This window comes from Leptinotarsa decemlineata, unplaced genomic scaffold (genome assembly GCF_025532065.1).
Source record: "Leptinotarsa decemlineata unplaced genomic scaffold, Ldec_3_MD MMD2_tig00000090_RagTag_RagTag, whole genome shotgun sequence".
Classification (NCBI taxonomy): Eukaryota; Metazoa; Arthropoda; class Insecta; order Coleoptera; family Chrysomelidae; genus Leptinotarsa; species Leptinotarsa decemlineata.
This window is the reverse complement of record NW_027412541.1, coordinates 545,764-568,377: the sequence shown is the minus strand read 5'-3', so window position 1 is coordinate 568,377 and position 22,614 is coordinate 545,764. Positions and strand designations below refer to the sequence as shown.

At 38.8% G+C, this 22,614-nt stretch overlaps 2 protein-coding genes and 1 long non-coding RNA gene across 5 annotated transcripts in view; 1 reads left to right on the top strand and 2 right to left on the bottom strand.

Annotated features, from left to right (window-relative positions):
• The window catches only part of LOC141481164 (uncharacterized), a 32,233-nt gene extending 17,070 nt beyond the window's left edge, over positions 1-15,163 (bottom strand). Inside the window, exon 1 of the mRNA XM_074172286.1 lies at positions 2,531-15,163. Within this exon, the coding sequence (XP_074028387.1) occupies positions 12,848-13,309 (462 nt within the window). The 5' untranslated portion in view covers positions 13,310-15,163 and the 3' untranslated portion in view covers positions 2,531-12,847. The remainder of the gene's footprint in view (positions 1-2,530) is intronic.
• LOC141481165 (uncharacterized) overlaps positions 1-22,614 on the bottom strand; it is a 179,316-nt gene that overhangs the window by 82,665 nt on the left and 74,037 nt on the right. The gene's annotated exons all lie outside the window — the stretch shown is intronic.
• The window catches only part of LOC111514355 (uncharacterized), a 114,066-nt gene continuing 110,455 nt past the window's right edge, over positions 19,004-22,614 (top strand). The window contains exons 1-3 of one of the 3 annotated variants that reach the window (XM_074172287.1): positions 19,004-19,396; positions 19,602-19,721; positions 19,776-19,959. In XM_074172287.1, the coding sequence (XP_074028388.1) occupies positions 19,605-19,721; positions 19,776-19,959 (301 nt within the window). In that variant the 5' untranslated portion in view covers positions 19,004-19,396; positions 19,602-19,604. The remainder of the gene's footprint in view (positions 19,397-19,601; positions 19,722-19,775; positions 19,960-22,614) is intronic. The other 2 variants (XR_012464778.1, XR_012464777.1) reach the window with 2 other exon arrangements.

Genomic DNA, 22,614 nt, shown 5'->3' with positions numbered 1-22,614 from the left:
GTCAGGGAGCATACATTTATTCTTGTACATTTCAGGTATAGTTTTCTATGGAACGGAAGATTCCCATTACTATGATGTTAAATGTAACTTAATTACATTGTTAATATCCTTTGAATAAAAATCTTAAAAGGTAAGGTAGTGTTTTGAAAGGTCACATAAGAGCAGTTTGATCTAGTGCTAAATTGAAACGTAACACGTGCTCCTTCTCGTGCTAGTGACTCAGCCTCTTCGTTGCCCTTGTATCCTATGTGGCCTGGTACCCAGGCTAATGACAGTCTGTTTTGACTACCTAGTTCTTGTAGCTCTTCTAGGCAGTTCCAGACCAGTTTGGAATTGACCTGCATGAAGCTAATTGCTTTTATAGCTGCTTGGCTATCAGAGTATATTGCAATAGTCTTTTCCTTGAACTCTTGCCTTAGTAACTCTTCTGCGCAGTGACGTATTGCTGCCGTTTCTGCCTGGAATATCGTCACTTCTTCACCTAAGCTTAGTGAGACTTTTGTCTTTGGTTTAGTTATAGAGATTCCTGCTCCTACACCTTCTTCAGTTTTTGAGCCGTGTGTGTAACAGGCAATCTCTGCATTCATTGGAGGTCCTCCCTTACATGCCTCTCTGCCTGTTATGATTGTTTTGAAGTTTTTTCCGAAGCTATACTGGGAAAGCATCTCATCCGATGGCATTTCCATTATGGGGTCGTTTTCCAACTCTTTGTTTAGCTCGTTGTACCTCTTACCGTGCAGCATGCTTATAGGCATTTGCCCTCTGGTCAGTCTACTGATGAATGACCTGGCTTCCCCTTGAATATATAGATGTAGTGGCGTTGGGTTCAGCAAGACTTCTAATGCCGCTGTTGGGGTGGTTCTCATAGCGCCCGGCAGCAGCCAGGCAAGCTTGCCTTTGAATGCCACTTAGCCTTCGAATCTCCCCTACCTGCTGAGTCTCTGGCCACCATACCACCGAGCCATATGCTATCATGGGTAAGATAACCCTGGTATATAGCCATATGGTAATTTTTGATTGAAAACCCCAATTTTTTCCGCACATCCTTCTACACAATTTAAAGGCTATCGTGCTTTCTTGGATTATTTTTTGTAGGTGTTGATTATATGTCAACTTGTGGTCAAAAATGACTCCCAAGTATTTTGCCTCTTATGCAATTTGAATTTCTACCCCGTGCAGTACTGGTGGCTTCAGCCCTCTAAGTACTTTCTTTTTTGTAAAGACTACTTATGTAGTTTTGAGAGGGTTTACTGTTAGTTCCTCCTCCTGACACCATTTATTCATTATGTTTAGAGCCGGTTGTTTGTGCTCCGAGACAGTTCTTGCGAATTTGCCTCTTACGATAATCGCGAGGTCGTCGGCATATCCTAAACAATGCATGCCTTTGAATTTTAGCCTCATTTGTAGTTCGTCCACTAGGATAGCCCACAGTAGGGGCGATAATACTTCTCCTTGTGGACACCCCTTGCTAACTCTAGCTGTGACTATGACCATACCTATCTTGGGTATGTAGATGACTCTGCCTTTTTGCCACTCATTCGATATGTATGTCATGACTATGCAAGCCTTATATATTCTACATAAGTATGGAATCAGTGATTCCTGCCCCTTTTGAAGAAGGATGGGATATATTCCGTCCTCTACTGGAGATTTATATGGCTGGAATTTACTTATAGCCCACCCAATTCTATTTGGCCTTGTTATCTCAGTAGCTAGTCTCCAGTCCGAGGCATTTAGCCTATTCGGCTTGCTTTGCGGACAGTGCACTGCCACTGGGCCTTTCAGAATTGTTGCGGCCGGAAAGTGTGCCTTGATGAGCATTTCTATGCTTTCCCAAAATGCTGTCGTGTAGGTATCATCGTCCTTTTTTAGGAACCCTACCTGGTTTATAGTACCCTCCTTAGCTAGCACTCTGTGGGTTCTCGAACAAGTAGGGGTATCCATTACCTATTCACAAAATTTCCTCCACGATTGCCTCTTAGCCTTTCTGATTTCTTTATTATACTGTGAGAGTGTAGCCTTGTATTCCGTCCAGTCTTGGTTGATTTTAGCTTTGTTAAATAGCCTCCGCACTTCCCTTCGGAGGATTTCTAAATATTTGTTCCACCAGACTGTTTTGTTAAACTGTTGCCTTGTTTTCTCCGGACAGTTTGCCTCGTAAGATGCAATTATTGCCTCGCTTACTTTTGTCACTGCCCTTTCAAGGATTTTATCGTTCTCTATTTCAATCACCTCACCTTCGAGAGCCTCGTTGAGTGACAATAAGTATCCTCTCCAGTTTGTCTCTCAAGGGTTACGATAAGTGATTGATGTTCGAGGAGGGGGGTGACTAGGTCAAACCTAATCTGTCTATGGTCGGAGCATGAAGGCTCCTCTGACACATGCTAATTGTCTTTATTGTTACATGCTTTTTCCGAAGAAAGTGTGATATCTAGTAACTCTTTCCTCGCTACGGTGACAAATGTTGGTTTGTTACCTACGTTGGCTCTTAATAGCCTTTTTTTCAGTATGAAATCTAGTAATGACTCACCTCTTGTGTTGATGTCCGTGCTTCCCCATAATATATGGTGTGCATTTGCATCGCATCCTATGATGAGTTGGAGGTTTGCTCTGTCGCGTATGCGATTACTTCGCCTAATTGCGGTGGTAGACAGATCTCCTCGCCTGGAAGATATGCTGAGCTTACTAACCAGCTTCTAGTGCCTTCCCCTGTTGGCGTGGTCAGGATAGCTGTAACAATATCAGCGGTGCAGAGCACCGGGATTAGTGTGCAGTTTACCCTATTACTATATACAATACAAGCGCGAGGTTTTTTTGCACCTTCTTACAATGGAGTTTCACCCCACACCGTTCACAGATCTGTGTTGAGCCCGTGATTTGCGACTTCTAGCCTTCGCAGATTTTTTTCCGCTTCCGGCCTTTGTCCTCTATCGTCCGGGATGTAGGTGGTGCAGCCGATTGCTTCTGGAATATCCTTCCCTTCCATTACCTTCAGGGTTGCCCTTTCCCAGGGCTTTATGGTGGGTATAACATCTCTGAGTTAGTCTGCACTTGTGCGATCTGCGCACGTCATAACCAGGTAACCCGGTTAATGTGTGCATTTTGCAAAACGCACTTGAGGTCCCTCTGGTGGGATTTCGTCGTGGGCTTCAGAAATTGAGTCCTGGACTTTTGCTAGCCTCTCCGAACTCATTTTATTCTTTGGAAACCCCGCATCTGCCTCAGCTACCTTAACTGAGGTGAGGGCATCTTTGAAGGAAACTCCTTCTTGTCTTAGTTTCTTCCTCAGCTGGCTTTGTTGTGGAGGTGCGCTGCTGCTGAAGTGAGGGCGTTTTGTGAATGTGCTCTTCTTGGTAACCGGCCTTGTGGCTTTTTTCGGTTGCTGATTTTCCAGAAAGTTTTCTCTTATGACGAGCCTCTTAGTCGAGTCCACTTTATAAGTGTTTTTTGAGCCTCATTCTCGAAGCTCCGCCTAAATGAGCAGTTTTAACTTCTTCATCCGATAGTAGTTCTACCTCCTCTAGGGAGGATACAAGAACCTTGTATTTAGGTGCTTGCTATGGGGCCTTAGCATCAAGCCCTTTTGGTTTTTGTGTGTGTTTGAGCGTGATCGCCTCTGTATCTTTTTTTACTTTTTTTGAATACATATGAATCCCACCAGTAGCTAGGGAATCTTAGTCCGTCGCGACAGAGCCCCGCATGCCGCGGTATGGTCTTGATACTCTGAGATGCGACCTGGTGTCTCAGAGGTACCGTTTTCGACAGCTTACCCTGTTGCCTTTCAGTCCTCAGCACGGTCACTCACACCTTGACTTGGGGGATTTTGTCAACTTGCCTTGTTTAGATCCGTTGTGTTCGGTTCACAGCTCCTCTCTCTGCCAGAGCATTGAGACTACACTGCTAGGCAGGGCCACCTTGTGCAGGGTGCTATTCTTCATAGCGCACAACGGTCTTGGGATAAGCATTGACTTTGGTGTAATCACGATGTTTTTGGAAACATACAATCACATAGCGAGGGCTTTCGAGAAACGAAAAAGTCTTGACGGCCCATATTTCATTTCTTGCACCTTGTGTGAGAGCAGGCAGCATATGGAGTTCCCATTTTCTGAACGGTATGAGAATAGGAGTGTCGACTTGGATAGCTTTTAAAAGTTGCAATTTGATTTGATTATGAGGGAAGATTCGTTTAACTTTCAGTTCGATATTTTCAATTTCCAGCTCAACTTCAGTCTTTGATGCTACTGTATTAGTAGTCTCATCTATTTTGAAACAGTTGCTATCATCTCCAGCTCGTACTAATCGAATGGTGTGTTCATTATAGGAAACACATTGATAATCATCATTGAGAATATTCAAGAAATGCTTGATAGGTATTAGTATGTTGAACGTTGAAGATGTAGTTTGAATGATGCCGAAGCTCTTGGGGAATGTCCACCCTGAGATTGCCAAGTGTATGATATCTTCATCGGTGTAGGTGAGGAAGCCTCTGACAGTACTAACGATTCCAACTTCACGAACTGCTTCCAATTTTTTACCATTCTGTTCATAGGTAGCAGATTGAAACATGAAACCACCAGCATTGTTCACGAAGGTCAATTGATCATCTCCCTTGGTCCTCTCAACTTTTCCGCTGATGAATAGCAAGCTATCGTACAAAGTATCATAGGCATCGGATTGATTAATGTTGAATTCAATGACGTCATTGTTGAGAAAAGATTTGACGTAAGGATAGTAGGTACGTCACTCTACCTTTTGTATGGACTCATCGTTTTGCGGTTTTCGAAAAATGTTGAATACTTGATTGGATAACCCAGAGTTTTCAGAAATGATTTATTTTCTGTTGTTAATAGTTTTCGACTATTTAGTGAAGACTGACGAAGCGTATGGTGATGCGTTATTCTTATAGATAGTCAGTACCGTACTTTCGTTTCAATTCTAAACGAATTATTATTTCTTTGTTGCGAAAATCAATGAGCCTGGAATGTTGGTCGAGCACTCGCAGCGTAATATTGTTTATTTCGTCTCTATGTGCAATATGTAGGTAAATGAGGTGATTAGGCGTTTCGTCAATTGCGTATCCTGGATCTACATCAACAGCAAATTTGTATATCGTATGAGATGGTCTGTCGTTGTAGAATGCTTCAAACGTAATGTTGCTATCTATGTGTTCTCTTAGATGATTTGATTTATTGCCACTCTTCAAGTATGCCCACTGACTATACGTGAAAGATTTTTTTCCTTATACGAGGAATTGGGCAAATTTCAGATATGCAGTTGGTTACCTCGTTCACAGGCAGATGGGGCGACGACAAACCTGTTGTTTGTTGTAGTCTTCAGCTTAGTTCGGGGAATGATACTCTGACGGAATTCGATTTTCAATTATCGGAAATCATCGACTTTATGTTGATGATATACACTACCTTGCACTGACGAGTGGCCAAATAGCCCGAAACCGGTCTGCAAGTGTGTTCCAATAATTGAAAATCTATTGCGGCAGTTGTATCGCCAACAGCATATGCAGGAATAACTTCTGTGAAGAATCCTGCACTGACACCTGTCGGATATAATCCAACGCCCTTCGTGGTATTAGCCAGGGGGAGTAGTTGTTTTCTGATAGGTGTCAGTCCATTAACCTACTGTGTAGGGTGTTGAGACTGGCCTGAACGAATTGTTCTCTTAGATGATTTGATTTATTGCCAGTCTTCAAGTATGTCCACTGACTATACGCAAATATCGTATCAGGTTTGAGATCACCAAAGCTATCGAAATATTGTACAGCATTAACGTTTTTAATGTAAGCTACCCAATGAGTGCCTGTATTCAATTGGGAATCCAAGTTTATAATAGCACATTCTCGTTACCAAGGACCACAAGTTGGCAACGTATCACGCATGAAAATGCGGAATTTCCAATTGATGGGCACATTTTTGAATTTCCGAATCCTATGGGGTAGCTTCAACAGAAGTTTTTTCGCTTTTTCAAGTAAAGACCTCGTCCTTTGCGTTGATGCTGTTTTTTTAGGAACAAACCTTATCCTCGTGATGTTTTGTGAATGTACAAACCAGAATCCAAATTTTCCATAGCTTTATTGTGACGCTAATCTTCTATTAGTTTTTTTTTTCCTCATTTTTTGCATCTATTACGGTTTTTGAGATAGCGCCTGCTCCACCTGCCAACGAACCCAAAGCTGAAAGGGCAGCGAATATAGGTATGAGTGGCAGAACTCCTCCAGATTTTGCTTCGATTGGAATTATCCTAGGTATCCGTATGTTTTTTCGTTCTCCAGCTTCACTAAATGCCATTTTAGCAGCTCGCAAAGCCGAAGCACTAATTTTTTTAATATTAGTAGAATGTGGCTTCCAATTTTCAGTAATTTTTTGGAAAGATCAGTTGTATATTCTCAGGTCGGCACGATTCCCGAGTATTTGTGGGTTCTTGGAATGGAAGTCTTTGGAGTTCCTTAGCCACTGTCTGTTTATTTAACCAGCTGAGTTATCCCGGAACTTTAGAATGATAGAGGAAATAGTACTCACCTCGTAAGCTACAAAAAATACATATTTTTCTAAATGGAAAACACAATTGTCACAATAAAAATTTCATATGATAAAATTTGGGAAAATATAAGATTACATAATTTGGTTAACGTAGCTACAAAAAATACGGGTACAAGCCAGAATCTTTGAGATTTTGCTATATAAAACCACAGGCACATTTATAACCAGAGGTGTTTCTGTATGAGAAATCAGCACTAAAAAGCACTCGTAGAATCAGATAATTCCGTTCTGGCATTCAACTAGTTTTTGCAATTCGAACTTAAAAACATTTTTCCACCAGAGTAGAATACGTTGCACCCTGTATCAATGAGAGCAGTAGAAGCGCAGTACCAGCGTAAAGGAAATAATTTTAGTTTGCTCCCGAACATCAGTCGAATTAGGCAATCATAAATACATGGAACATTTGTAGACCGGTTATACTTCCGGCTGGAGCAATATAAAAAGATCTGCTACATCCGACCCCCTTCCTTTAAGGTGAGTGTGTTAAGGAGAAAACCAGGATATATTAGAACGTTTTATGGAGATAGTGATATCAGTGAGCAACACACGAGACTTCAGTGACCCCAAGGCAGGACACCCTAATATACACAAAACAATAATGGCGGTAAGTGATGATACAGTTTTAGGTGGCTCGCATGAAAAACTACACGTTCACCACTTCGCTCCAAAAACTCTAACAGAAAAGTATGATCCCGAATTTGCTTTTTGATCCTGTAGGGGCCCTCAAAAAGCAGTGAAATTTTTTGGTTTCAGCGCGAAACACGGACGAAACGTTGTTCGCCTTCAGTAGTACCGGATTTCCTACTTGAAAACAGGAATATAGCCGACCAGGATACGCCACTGACCTGCGAGCTACACGAGACTTCAGCGTTTCTTCAGCGAGGATTGATTTGGCTGAATGGCTTGACGGATCTCGTTGGGAGAGAGGGGGAAACAAAGTTTCAGGTGCAAAACCCATGGATTCATGCACTACGGAATTCAAAAACCGTTCGAAAAGTTTTATATCCACCGCCCAGCTACGGTGGTTTTCATGACAGTAGGTGCGCTGAATACAAGCAATTTCGCGCATGATCCTTTCACTTGGATTTGCACACGGGTGGCGGACAGAAATATAAGTGAGTTCCATTCCAAGTTCTTGCATAGTTGACCTCCAGTGTTTAGAAGTGAATTGCGTCGCGTTATCTGACAAGATACGCTGCATCATGCCTTGCAAGGGTAAATAGTCTTTGATAAGACTTGCTTTTTGCCAAATATCATAATTTTTTACGTATTTCTTGATCTCGCGATTCATATTAGAAAAATAAACTTCACCACGTGAAGCCAAATATGTCTCATAAACCCTGAAGTGTCCAAAGGTTTCATGAAAAGCAATCACGATATCATGAACAAGACTTCTCGGAATACAAAGCTTTAAATCCATACCATTTGAACCCTTTTTATATAAAATATCTCGACTTATAACAAAACGGGTACTCAAGTGCTCTTGCGTTTTCAGCTTGTTATTAATAATTGAAAATTTTTGGTCGGAGACCTGCAACTCACAAATTTTCTTCAACCTCTCATGAACAAACGAAAGCAAAGTCAGTAGGGAAAAAATATGAAACTACTTGTCTGGTGGTGTTGGAAAACGGGTACAAGCGTACCTTGACATGGCATCGGCCACAAATTTTTTCTTTCCCGAAACATGGACAATGTCGAAAGAAAATTCTTGCCAAGCTAGAGCCCAACGGGTTATTCGGGGAGACATCAGTCTGGAAGTATTCAAGTAAGTTAATGTTATACTGTCGGTGTGCGAAATAAATTTAGTTGCCATCGGGTAAGTCCTCCAACGTTGAATGCACCTGCTAGAACTTCCTTCTCATTTGCGTGGTAACGGCGCTCCCGATCTATAAGGAGACGACTAGCCCATGCTACAACTCATTTCTGACCATCAAGCTCTTGATACAATTGGCCAGCTATTCCCACTTCACTGGCATCAGTCAAAACATGCCAGGGCAAGGAAAAGTCTGGGTGATATAGCAGAGTGACAGACTCCAACTCTTCTTTGAGACATCGAAAAGCCCGATTTTGGGAACTACCAAAACAAAAGGCATCCTTTTCACGCAACAGGTAGGTGAGCGGTTCTGAAATCTCGGCAAAACGAGGCAAGAAACTTCTGTCATAATTGCATAAACCTAGGAATTTTTGCACCTCCTTTATATTTCTTGGTTCTTTATAATCTACGATGGCTTCGACTCTTTCCGGGTCAGGTTGAACACCCTGTGGACTAACCCATAGCCCATAAACCGCATATCTTGCTGGATAAATTTACATTTCGATGCCTTCACGGTAAAGCCGGCCTCTTGGAGCCTAGAAAATAAAATACTTTTTCTAGATGTACTAAGCGCTCCTCAAAATTTTTGCTCATCACCAACAAGTCATTGTTAAAAGTTACCAGGAAACCTGAAAACTCATATCCAAAAATGATGTCAATTGCTCGGGTGAAGCTACTGACTGCAAAGGCCAGTCCAAAAGGTAATACGCACCATTGGTATGTTTTCGTAACCACCATGAACCCACAATACTTTTTATCCTCTTTCTTCAGCGGTATTTGCCAATATGAGTTCGACAAATCGATCTTCGAAAGGTAGTTTTTTCCGCACACCATTTTTATGATATCCTCAATACGTAGAGGTAATCCCCTGTCCGGTAGCATCACAGAGTTTAGGTGGCGAGCATCCAGACAAATTCGGATACATTATCTCTCTTGACTGTGGTCATGAGGGGATATAGATAGGGTGTTGAGGCCCTCTCAATGATACCCCATTCCTCCATTCGCTTGATTGCACTAAAAACAATATCCCTGTGTGCTATTGGGATAGAATATAGCAGAATGAAGAAACCACTCTCATCTTTAAATTTGATCGAATGTTAATAACGGTTCCTTCTTCCAGGAACATTTGAGAAAACATTTTTGAAATTTAACAATAAAATTTTCAATTTTTCTCTTTCAGACAGAGACAAAACATTGGACGAAACAAGGGACTCCATATCAAGTGGTTCCTCCGCGTTAAAAACATCATGGACATGTGAGAATTTGTTGACTGAACCATTTACTATAGCAGAAATATTCAACAACCAATCTCTTTTTGCATGGTGTGGAGATAAAATTTCCTTCACAATAAATTTTTCTGTGACATTTTTCAGGCAAAAAAATAAACCGGGTATCAAAAGAAATACATGGGTGAATAGTTTGGAGTCTATTTCGGAATTGATTTGAATTTGTGCTGTTACTTTTTCATGTTTGCTTCTGAAGGAAGCAAGAAAGACTGAAATTTCATTTTTGAAATCCTCGAGTTGTGCCCAGACCACTTCAGAAATTGATGATACAGTATTGTCTGTATCATTCAATGCTTCAAAGTTCAAACCGAACATTTTCATTGCGATTTTAGGTGAACTAATTTACGGAGGGGTTGAAATCGCATTCCTCCAGCAATTCCTTCTCTGGATTATTATTTGGAATAACGTTTGTGGCTCTATTTTGCCCCTTCCAGAGCCTTGATTTGAAGGCTTTGATCGTTTTTCGAAGTGTACGGATCAGTTGAATCTTCCATTTCCAAAATTGAAACGGAGGAGTATGAGGAGTATGCTCTCGAGAAAATTTGGCACTAAAATTTTTCCTTGTGAAATTTTGCTGATGATCTGTTTCACCCAAACGTTGGTTTTGAAATGATTTCCGATCAGATCCATGACTATTTCTGTCATTACAATAATGATCTGCTTAGGCGAGGGCCCAAGGTGTTCCACAGCCTCGAGCAGGGTTTTCGCTTCCACCAAAGTGGCAGCAATATTCGGGGGCCAAAGTACTAATGAGTTATTCTTGAGGATAAGGAGGTGTCAAATATTTTGCTTTAGCTACACACTTGTTGAAATATAATACAGAAGATTCATCTCCTTCATAATATTTTCCGGTTTCGAGCCTGAATTTCAGTCTATGTTGCCTAGTAAGACCCTAAAACTGCTCAAGAGAAGCTTTTGAAAGAAATTTGAATACGAATCAAACGTGTTCATAAAAGCATCAGCCCACGATTTTGCTGATTTCTCAAACAGAGTATGAGTGTACAAAAAACACTGAATAATATTGACGTTACTAATATCAATATACCATTCTGGAAAATTCAAAAAATCTACAGGGTGAGTAGGAGATTTGAGCCGGTTCTAAGCCTCCCCCACCACTATGACGTATCAATTACTTTTTTTGTTGTTTAGTGAAGGCAAAGCGATGTGACCTTGAAGTGTCTGGTGCATGGATCCTTCAGAATTTTTTCCCGGTTCTGAGCCTCTCCCCACCACTATGACGTATTGATTGCTCTTTTTGTTGTTCAGTAAAGTCGAAGCGTATGACCTTGAAGTGTCTGGTGCCTGAATCGTCCAGAATTCTTTTTCATATGAGATTTTGTGTGTGTGTGTGTGTGTTTGTGTGTGTGTGTGTGAGAATGCACGATATAGGGTTTCATCATGTGTCCATCGGTGTGAGGCCACCAACTTAGTAGTGGTGTGTCGTCACAGCAGTAACCGTTCAACGGTAGGAGAGCGAGATGTTCACTCCACGACGTGTGGCAGTAATGCGTATTCATCGGTGTGCCCTCACCTCTCTCGATGCGGTGAAGGCTGTGACGTAACGCATCGCTCTAGCCTCGCTATCGATGGTGACACGCAGGCAGCCGAGGACTGTGTTACTCCCTCCACCACTATGACGTTTGAATTGTTTTTTTTGTTGTTTAGTAACATCAAGGCGATGTGACCTTGAAGTGTCTGGTGCATGGATCATTCAGAATTTCTTTCATATGAGATTTTGTGTGTGTGAGTGTGTGACATAATGTAATTACATTTGGTTGGTTTGTGTGTGTGTATGTGTGTGTGTGTGTGAGAGAATGCACGGTACAGGGTTTCATCAAGTGCTTGTCCATGTAGAAACATACGTCTGCATACTTCAAAGATCCACCAAGTAATGAATGTTCCATCGGTGTGAGCCCACCAAGTTAGTACATCTTCGTGCTACACTTTCAACATTGAAATGATCTCTACATACGTCACACGATGTCGACAAGGTGACTTTGAAGATGTCTTTACACTCAGACAAGACGACTTTGAAGTAGTGGGTTTGACATACATGGTAATGTTAGGATTTGACATATTTGACATTATCCTTCATGTGTACTCTGTACCAGTTTGTACAGAATAAACACACGTCTGCATACCACGAAGATCCACTGACTAGTGCTCCTTCCTAATTAGTTTGGATGGTACCTATCGTGACAGAGAATGCACACTTCTACACTCCCTGAATTTCCAACGAACACTGCTTGCTCGTATCACCATCTGTCAACACATCGAGTTGTGATGGTGTGGAGGTCGCAAGACACTTTCAATTCTGAAATGATATCAACATACGTCACACGATGTCGACAAGGTGACTTTGATGAAGTCTTCATATGCGGACAAGGCGACATTGAAGTAGTGTTCTGGGTTTGACATACACGGTGAAGTTAGGATTTGACATTATCGTTCATATGTACTCTGTACCAGTTTGTACGGAATGAACACACGTCTGCATAACGAGTTGTGATCGTGAACGCCATCATTCAGTAGATGAATTCGTCTTGAGTATATTTCTTCCAAAATTTTGTTTGCATTGTCATAAAACGAATGTGAAACTGCTGATTACACAGAAATGACTAATTCGAAATTCCAAAAGTATTACAGTGTTGAATAGACAATTGGAACAATTTTTAAAATCCCCCTCTCCATTTGGAAAAAAATTGGTAACGCCCTCTCTTTCGAAGATCCACCAAGTATTGAATGTTCTATCGGTGTGAACCCGCCAAGTTAGTTCGTCTGCATACTTCAAAGATCCTCCAAGTAATGAATGTTCCATCGGTGTGAGCCCACCAAGTCAGTGATGTGACGTCACAACAGCAACCCTTTTACGGTAGGAGAACGAGATGTTCACTCCGCGGCGTGTGGCTGTGTAATGCGTATTCATCGGTGTGTCCTTAACTATCTCGATACGTAGATGACTTTGATGTAACGCATCGCTCTTCCTTCGCTGCCAATAGTGACGCGCAGGCGGCGAGGACTGTGTTAGCATATGTCCTCTAAACAATAGCGCAACGACCGCTGCTTGTTCGTAACGACTTCTGTTAACGTGTCCAGCTGAGAACTGGGCTTGACTGTGACGTTAGGCACGCCAGGTAAGTATGGTTATGCTTTATTATGTTTATATGGTCTTCCAAGAGTATTTCAATACAATCTCAAAACATAAGGGCACAAGCATTAGCTGGAAATATAGTAGGGCCATCTATGAACTGAGGTTGAAGACCGTGATCGCCAAAGTGTGTAAAGGCATTGGTGTTCACTTTCGTACGGTTGTGAAGGTCTTCAACGTCCTCTTCATCTGCATAATTCGTCTCGTCGGTTTCCTTAAATTTCATTAACATCTCTACTCTTTTATAAAATTTGACTTCCAAGCCTTCTGAACTTTTACAAATTATTTTGGCAACGAGCAAACGGTAGGCCATTTTTCCAGAAACTCTCACTACCACAAACGTGCCCTCTTGCGACTCTTTTGGCTCATCTTCTTCAACTTCCTCAACTTCTTCGTCCCATTCGTCAGTACCGTCGTCATGTAAGGAAATGGCCTCATCACATTCAGACTCGTCGTACTGATAAGAAAGTTTTCTTCTCCTTTTCTTCTCTTTATTTCCTTTCTCCATCGCTTACTTTTCCTTAATTTCTCTCTTCAAAGCTCTATCTCGCTCTTTTTCTTCAACTTCCTTTTGTTTAATTCCTTTGTTAAAAGCTCTCTTTCTTTTTCTTTCTTCAACTTCCTTCTGTCTCATTTCTTTTTTAGAGCCTTATCTTTTAGCTGGCCCTCCGCCTGCCTTATTCTTAAACTTGGGTTTCTGCGCATAAACGAATTAAACCAGGGAAAACCTGCAAGACCAGTATCCTCACTGGAGGAAGTTTTAATTTGAAGTGCCTGCGCAATCCTGAAGGCCGTTTCACGCACAGCCCTCCGGTCTGGTGCGAACCCTCTCGCTTGTAATTTTTTGATATAGTTGACAGTTTTCGTTTTCACTTTTGCGCCTAGTTGACTAGGCGGCCCTAATGAAACTTTTGATTTTATTCCACTTTCAAGTCTGTTCTGTAATATAGTTCTGGGGATGCTATATAATTTTGCAATAGCAAGCACCTTCTGCCCGTCTCTTACTTTGGCAATGGCCTCCTGCAGAGATTCCTCGGTCCAGGAAGCTTTTGTGTGTTTCCCTTCCGAACATACACAGTTGGCATCTAATAGAAAAATATCAGAATATAATCTAACTCAGTTATCGAGGATAGATGTGCACCTGCCCAACTATCCTTGTGCCTTTAATGCCCATCTCTCCTTTTTGTTGAGGAGAGATGGGCACCTCGGCCATACGGTTTACATGTTCGTTAAGCGACTCCAGTGCATTTAACATTATTATCCAGCCCCATCCTAGTTATGCCAAAGCATAATTATTCAAAACACAGTAAAAACGAAAATGTAACACATCTTTAAAAATATGAGCGAAAAATTTTGAAACCTTACCTTGACAGTGTAAATAATATAAAAATATAGACACAACGACTTATAAAACGACTCTACAACAATGGCCGCGCCTGCTCCTCCAACTAGCAGCGGACGAAATGTTAATAGTTCTTTAAATAACCGCTTGAGGATATTGTGCCCATCTCACCTCACTGCCCATCTCTCCTCGAATTACCCTAATATCTACGCAAAAATTGTATTAAATTTATGAAAAAAAAAAACGATCGAATCCCTGAGTACTTATTAATACAACCTCATATTTTTAGGAAGTGCTTTCAAGAGTAAATCATGTGTAATACCTGATCAGGTGTATCGTTAGGAAAAATCAAGAATGAAATCTTTGAATTTGAGATGGTTACAGTAACCACTCAGTATATACACATACAAATGCAAAATATGAGACTTCTTAGAAACACTGAGATTGACGAGTTGCCATCCCAAATCAGGCAAATTCACAATCAATCATATTCGGAAACAGAAAAATACTTCAAAATTGGAGACAGGCAGTAGGTTAAAGAGACTAAATTCGATTAACTTACATTTGATGGAATGATAATTTTCAATTTCAGTTGTTTCAATTGGCGTCCGAAATTATCATCAATAAACCAGAACGCTATATATCAACTGCGCATGACCCTGACGTCCTGGGACCTGAATTTTGTAGAACCAGAACAAACCTGACATGATATGTGTTGAAGAATATAAAAATTAAATTGCTTTGATCAATATTGTTTCCACACTCCCAATTACTCTTGTTAATATCCCGGTAATGCGGAATTATAATCACAAATGTCAATTGTGAGGTTGGAAATATTAAAGAACATTTATTAATAAAACACATTGTATTGTACTTACTTTGAAAGTAATGTTGCCAAGAGACGTTAGGCTTTGAAAAAAACAATTTTTGTAATATATTTCACTGCAAAATACTGTAGAACTGACGAAAACAATACCCGATAACATGAAACAATGATACTGTCAATATCATGTCTTGCATAGGTAAATTGTGTCGGCTGTCTGGTTATTTCTTTCCACTGTTATGAGTAATAATTGATCATCACTATAACATAGGTCTATGATTAGAAGACAAATGTTAACGAATTGTCATCTGAAAGAGATGTTACATACAGGGTGTGTGATTTCTATGATCATAAATTGATGACGCATCGGTACCTTGAAATAATCGAAGAGCCAAAAAGATACTTAGTCAGTAATTCATTTGGTTTACCCCATGGTTGTCTTATTATTTGATTACCATTTAAAAATGTATTTCCGATAGCCTGTTTCATTCTTAACAAAAAATGTTTCTTGGGTTTTTTGCCCAAAATAAACCAGTTCGCAACAAAAAAATTATTTTACGAACAACTACAGAGATACATCGTCATAAATGTGAACTGGTTTTATTGTTATTTTGTAGTTAGTACCTGCATTAAACGATTGAAGGGTAAAAACAGAGCTAATTTATTCTCAACAAAACACACAATATATAGAAATCATAGTAAATGAGCCACGTATTCGCTCAAATATTCCTGGAGTCTCTCTGATTACCCTGCACGCATCGATGATGCGGTTTCTTAAGTTCTCTACATCGCAAACAGGAGTAAAAAAATATCAAATGCTGTAAATGGCCCCAAATAGAGGAATTGAGAGGATTGAGATCCGGGGATCGAGCGGGCCAGTTCTGTGGTCCTCTTCGACCTATTCACTGATTTGCATATGTTTCAGTTGAATGCACCATCATGCACAAAAAACATAACCCTCCTGAAGCCCGAAGGAACTTTCTCCAGCAGTACTGGATGCACTCCTTTTAAAAATTGAACGTATGCCTCACCATTTAATCGAAGGGGTAGAAAATGAGGCCTAATTAAATCATCCCCAATAACTCCGAGCCATACGTTAAGAGAAAACTGTTCTTGATGGTTAGTTTCGACAATAGCGTGAGGATTTTCATCAGCCCATATATGATAATTATGAACATTAATAATCTTGTTCCGAGAAAAACTACATTTGTCTGTGAATTCTATCGTCTTCGGAAAGTTACAATTTCTTCTAATCATTTCCAGCATCTAATTGCAAAATTCAAGACGGTTCGGAAAGTCTCGCGGTAACACTGCCTGTACTCGTTGCAGATGGTAAGGGTATAAGTGTTATTCCTTTAAAATTCTAAATACCGTCATATGATCAACATTTAGTGGGAAAGCAATCTTTCTAGTACTGGTAGTAGGTTGTTCTTCAATCAAATAAAGTACTGCTTCCTCAAACTGTGGTGTTCGTACATATCGATGGCGACCACAATCCTGCGTTTTTTTTGTCGAATGAACCATATTCTCGTAATCGTTGATGAAGTCGAGCAAATATTAGATGTGAAGGATGCTGCCGTTGAGGATACATTTCGGCATATCTTCTACAAGCTTCTAACCCATTCCCCTGCGACAGACCGTAAACGTAATGCATTTCCCCATTTGTGTTTGCCATTTTAATAACAAGTGAATGATTAAATTAACAAAGTAAGAACATAACAACAACACACAAATAGTATTATTTCAATTTCGAAAATTCACAAACTGACCTATAATTTTCCTTACCTTATTTCAATGGATTTTCCGAAACATGCTAATTTTGAAGTAATATTCGATATAATTTACGAGAAGTCAACCCACAGCATAAATAAGGAATTTTTTGTTGCCTATTTCGAGGGTTTCAAATATCATTTATTTGATATTAGATTTTCTACTGATGGAAAGGTGGCGCCACCTATCAGTCTTTTGAAAAATGAGTTCAAATATTTTTTAGCATTTCCTATTAATTTTTGCTATATAATAGATCATAGCAATTTAATTCTTATATTCTTCAACACAGATCATATCAGGTTTGTTCTGGTTCTACAAAATTCAGGTCCCAGGACGTCAGGATCATGCGCAGTTGATATATAGCGTTCTGGTTTATTGGACTGGTTTATCTGTCTGGTTTATCGGACGCCAGTTTTGAGTCATAAAAAGCTAACTAACTTAGAGGTTATGTGCGGTATAAGCATCAATTGATTCTGACACTATATCAGCAATTTTCATAAAGTGTGAAGCAATAGAACCTATTTGAATCACCAAAAAAAGTGATTGCGCAAGAGTTATTCCCCAGAACAAACCTGATATGATCTGTGTTGAAGAATATAAAAATTAAATTGCTTTGATCTATTATATTGCCAAAATTATAAGTAATCCTAAAAATATTTGAACTTATTTTTCAAAAGACTGATAGGTGGCGCAATCTTTCCGTCAGTAGAAAACCTAATATAGAATGAATTATTTTCAAGAAACCCTCGAAATAGGCAACAAAAATTCCTTATTTATGCTGTGGGTTGACTACTCGCAAATTATATCGAATATTACTTGAAAATTAGCATGTTTCGAAAAATCCATTGAAATAAGGTAAGAAAAATTATAGGTCACAGTTTGTGAATTTTCGAAATTGAATTAATACTGATTGTGTGTTGTTGTTCTGTTCTTAACTTGTTACTTCAATCATTCACTTGTTATCAAAATGGCATACAAAAATGAGGAAATGGCTGATATGCATTAGGTTTACGGTCTGTCGCAGGGAAATGAGTTAGAAGCTTCTAGAAGATATGCCGAAATGTATCCTCAACGGCAGCATCCTTCACATCTAATATTTGCTCGACTTCATCAACGATTACGAGAATATGGTTCAGTCGACAAAATAAACTCAGGATTGTGGTCGGCATCGAGATGTACGAACACCACAGTTTGAGGGAGCAGTACTTAATTTGATTGAAGAACAACCTACTACCAGTACTAGAAAGATTGCTTTCCAACTAAATGTTGATCATATGATGGTATTTAGAATTTTAAAGGAACAACACTTATACCCTTATCATCTGCAACGAGTACAGGCACTGTTACCGCGAGACTTTCCGAACCGTCCTGAATTTTGCAATTGGATGCTGGAAATGATTAGAAGAAATTGTGACTTTCTGAAGACGATAGAAATCACAGACGAATGTAGTTTTTCTCGGGACAAGATTATTAATTTTCATAATTACCACATATGGGCTGATGAAAATCCTCACGCTATTGTCGAAACTAACCATCAAGAACAGTTTTTTCTTAACGTATGGCTCGGAGTTATTGAGGATGATTTAATTAGGCCTCATTTTCTACCTCCTCGATTAAATGGCGAGGAATATGTTCAATTTTTAAAAGAAGTACATCCAGTACTGCTGGAGAAAGTTCCTTTGGGCATCAGAAGGGATATGTTTTTTATGCATGATGGGGCTCCCGCCCGTTTTAGTCAAGTAGCACGTCAGCATTCAACTGAAACATATGCAAATCAGTGGATAGGTCGAAGAGGACCATAGAACTGGCCCGCTCGATCCCCGATTTCTCTATTTGGAGCCATTTACAGCATTTGATTTTTTGGTACTCCTGTTCGCGATGTAGAGAACTTAAGAAACCGCATCATTGATGCGTGCAGGGTAATCAGAGAGACTCCAGGAATATTTGAGCAAATAGGTGGCTCATTTACTATTATTTCTACATGTTGTGTGTTTTTTCAATGATGAATCAGCTTTGTTCATTACCCTTTAATCGTTTAATGCAGGTACTAACTACAAAATAACAATAAATCCAGTTCGCATTTATCACGATATATCTCTGTAGTTGTTCGTAAAATATTTTTTTTTAGCTGCGAACTGGTTCATTTTGGGCAAAAAATCCAGGAGACAATTTTTGTTCAGAATGAAACATGCTATCGGAAATACATTTTTAAATGATAATCAAATAATAAGACAAAAATTTACATTGGAAATTAATTTTAGGGGTTGCGTTTTCCACCCCTTACAACCATGGGGTAAACCAAATAAATTACTAAGTGTCTTTTTGACTCTTCGATTATTTTAACTTTACCAATGCGTCATCAATTTATGATCATAAAAATCACACATCTCTTTCAGATGACAATTCGTTAACATTTGTCTGCTAATCAAAGACTTATGTTATAGTGATGATCAATTATTACTCATAACAGTGGAAAGAGATAACCAGACACCCGACATAATTTACCTACATTTGCCAGACATGATATTGACAGTTGACAGTATCATTGATTTATGTTATTGGGTATTGTTTTCGTCAGTTTTACAGTATTTTGCAGTCAAATATATTACGAAAATATTTTTTTTCAAAGCTAAACGTCTCCTGGCATTATTACTTTCAAAGTAAGTACAATACAATGTATTTTATTCATAAATGTTCTTTAATATTTCCAACCTCACAATTGTCATTTGTGACTATAATTCCGCATTACCGGGATATTATACAAGAGTAATTGGGAGTGTGGAAACAATATTAGGAGAAATAACATTAATTAAATCTATAAAGTCATGCCAAAAACATGTACAATATATTTATACTCCTTTTTAGATTATGCCTGGAAGTATTCTTAATTCACAAATACAACAATTTGTGTTGAACTTGTGCAAATATTTTGAAAGGGAGAGAGCGCATGGAGGACCTTTGTTACCATTTTCATCTGTTCAAGAGGTAACCATTAAAATCATAAAAGAAATGTCATAACTTTTTTTAACTGTATTTTAGAGAGTTGCAGATGCACTTGAAATATCTCAAAAAACGGTGTTCAACATCAAACAAAGAAATAAACACAAACCCATTACATCATTTCCAGAAAAAAGTAGTCATCGTATCAAAAAGAAAACATCTGATTTACCTGAAGGGCAGAAAATGGAAGTACGAAATACTCTGTACGATATGTATAAAGACAGTGAGTACACCTTCTCAGTACATGGTGAAGGAAAGACTGTACAAATTGAATGTTCAGATGTCTATATGATATAAATGTTATTTCACGTGTTTTCTCTTTGAGTGTGTTGCGCCGGGGCTTCTAATTCTAGCTATACCATTAGTTAAATTTTGACAAATGTCATTTTTAACCAATGAAATTTAGTGTATCGTTGCAGCACACTCTCAAAAAGAAAGCAGATTTCACTCGATGCACGTGACTTAGACGCGACACTGACTAGACTAAACAACACTACTAAACAAACTGACTAAACAAATATAACCCTGAATTGAAGGGGTTATATTTTTAGGAGTGATTAATTTTTTTGGGAAAGAAAGTTTTTGGCTTTCTACTACTCCATCTGATACAGAAAAATATAACCCTCTATTTTCATCAGTCACAACTGTATCAGGAAAGGCCTTGGATGTATGATAATTAGTCAACTAGTCAAACTTTATTGTCAAATATATTTTTCTTTAACATTTGAAGGTTCACTTGTATCTCGTATTCGAAGTGCAGTTATGATATCAATTCTCCTATTCTATGAATTTTGAAATGTACCTATGGTAATTTGAATATTTTCTTTCAAAAAACATCTCACCCTTCGATCTTTGAACGATGATAATCGAAGGGCTTTGATTGAAAGACCTAATATCGTTTCACAACGAGCATTTTTTTACGCAAATACCAGGAAAACCGAAAAAGTTTAAAACCACGAGAAGTGGTTTTCTTAGATGAAACATGGATTTATTCCAGAGGAAATAAAAGAAAGTTTCGGCAGGATAATAGTGTAAAAAGTGTACGCAAACCCGAAGGATATGATGGTAAACGATTTATTGTTGTGCATGCTGGTTCTACGAAAGGTTTATTCCAGAAGCCAGTTTATTGCTCTGTTCAAATACTCACCACCTTAGATTACCATGGGGAAATGGATAGTACAATGTTCACCAAGTGGATCACTTTACAGTTTCTTCACAGTTTGGAAGAACCATCTTTGATTATAATGCACCATACCACAGTGAAATTTTGAATAAACAGCCTACCAGTTCTTCAAGACAATCGGAAATGTTTAGTTGATTACACGAAAACAACATTGATTCTGATGGAAAATTGACAAAACCAGAATTATTGCAATTGGATAAGATGAACCTAAAGAAAAATATATATGTATTATAGATGAACTGGTACGAAAACATGGACATGAAGTATTAAGATTACCACCTTACCACCCAGATTTGAATGCTATTGAATTAATTTGGGCTGATTGCAAAACCTACTATAACAAATATATTGGTAGAGATGGATACAGTGATGAAAAAGTATTAAGTTTGTGGAATGAAGCGTTAGAGAAGTGCAACGCTGAAACCTGGGCAAAATGTGTGAAACACACCGAATCACTCATAGAAAAATGGTATGAACGAGAAAAGCTTCTTTGTGATATGGATATTACACCTATTATTACAAACATTGGTGAGAGTTCTGAATCTGAAAGTGATTAATATAATAATTTTTTAGGTACATAATTGTACGTGCTCTCAATGCATACGTATATGCATAAATATATTTTCAGTTGATGATGTGTTGAGTATTTCCTGACCAAATATATTTCAACTGGTGTTTTTTTACTTCTTAGACATTCGTTTGTGTCTCTGCATCCATGCACGGATGATTTAATGGAAACTCGTTTGTTTATATCATTGTCTGCAAATGTTTTGAAAACATTGCAATGCCACCTTTTTCGTTAACTGTCACATCTACACAAAAACTAACCTTTGAGGTTGTTAGGATTTTATGGAATTTCTTGTATATCTTATTGTTGTGACTGAAATTAAATGAGTGGGAGGGGTTAAAAGTTTCTAGTAAATGAGGAAATTTTATAAACATATCTTTGGCTTTATGTTTCATTATTCTATCAAAATGTGATGATGGATAGATATATAATATATTGTATCTTTAGGTTGTTCTTACAACATGAAATATGTAACCAAGTATCGTGCTGACTCTCTGACGTGTTTATTTCTGTATCATCAATATTTACTGTGATAGGTAGGTACATTCAGTTGAATAAAAAACAAATCATCAGAATGTGTGAAGATCTGACATTTCCATAAATTTGAAAATGTTAATTCATTGTCATTACCTACACGTTATAATTTTTATCGGGATATTAGCCACTTCATCTCACATTTGACCACAATTTTGCGATTTATTTCATATGCACATCAGCGATGACGTATCGGTAAAGTTAAAATAATCGAAGACATTCAATGACTAACAAATTCCCAACTTCGACTTTTCAGTGAAAGTAGTAATTTGTCATATAATGCACATGTATTCAATGACTAACAAATTCCCAACTTCGACTTTTTTAGTCAAAGTAGTCATTTGTCACATAATCTGTGAATACTACTACTACTGTTTGTATGAATAATGTAGCCCTGAAAAGGGCTGTTGTTTTTTTTTGACCAGTAGTTCCACTGTTATCGTGTCACAGGTTTGACATTATTGCATATTAGACATGTCGACACTCGGGTGGAGTTTGTTAGGGGTCTCTCACAAGCATCACACCAATTATGTCCCATTTCCATCATGGAAACGGTGTTGTGGGTGTTGAATAACTATTGTTTCGTGACACTT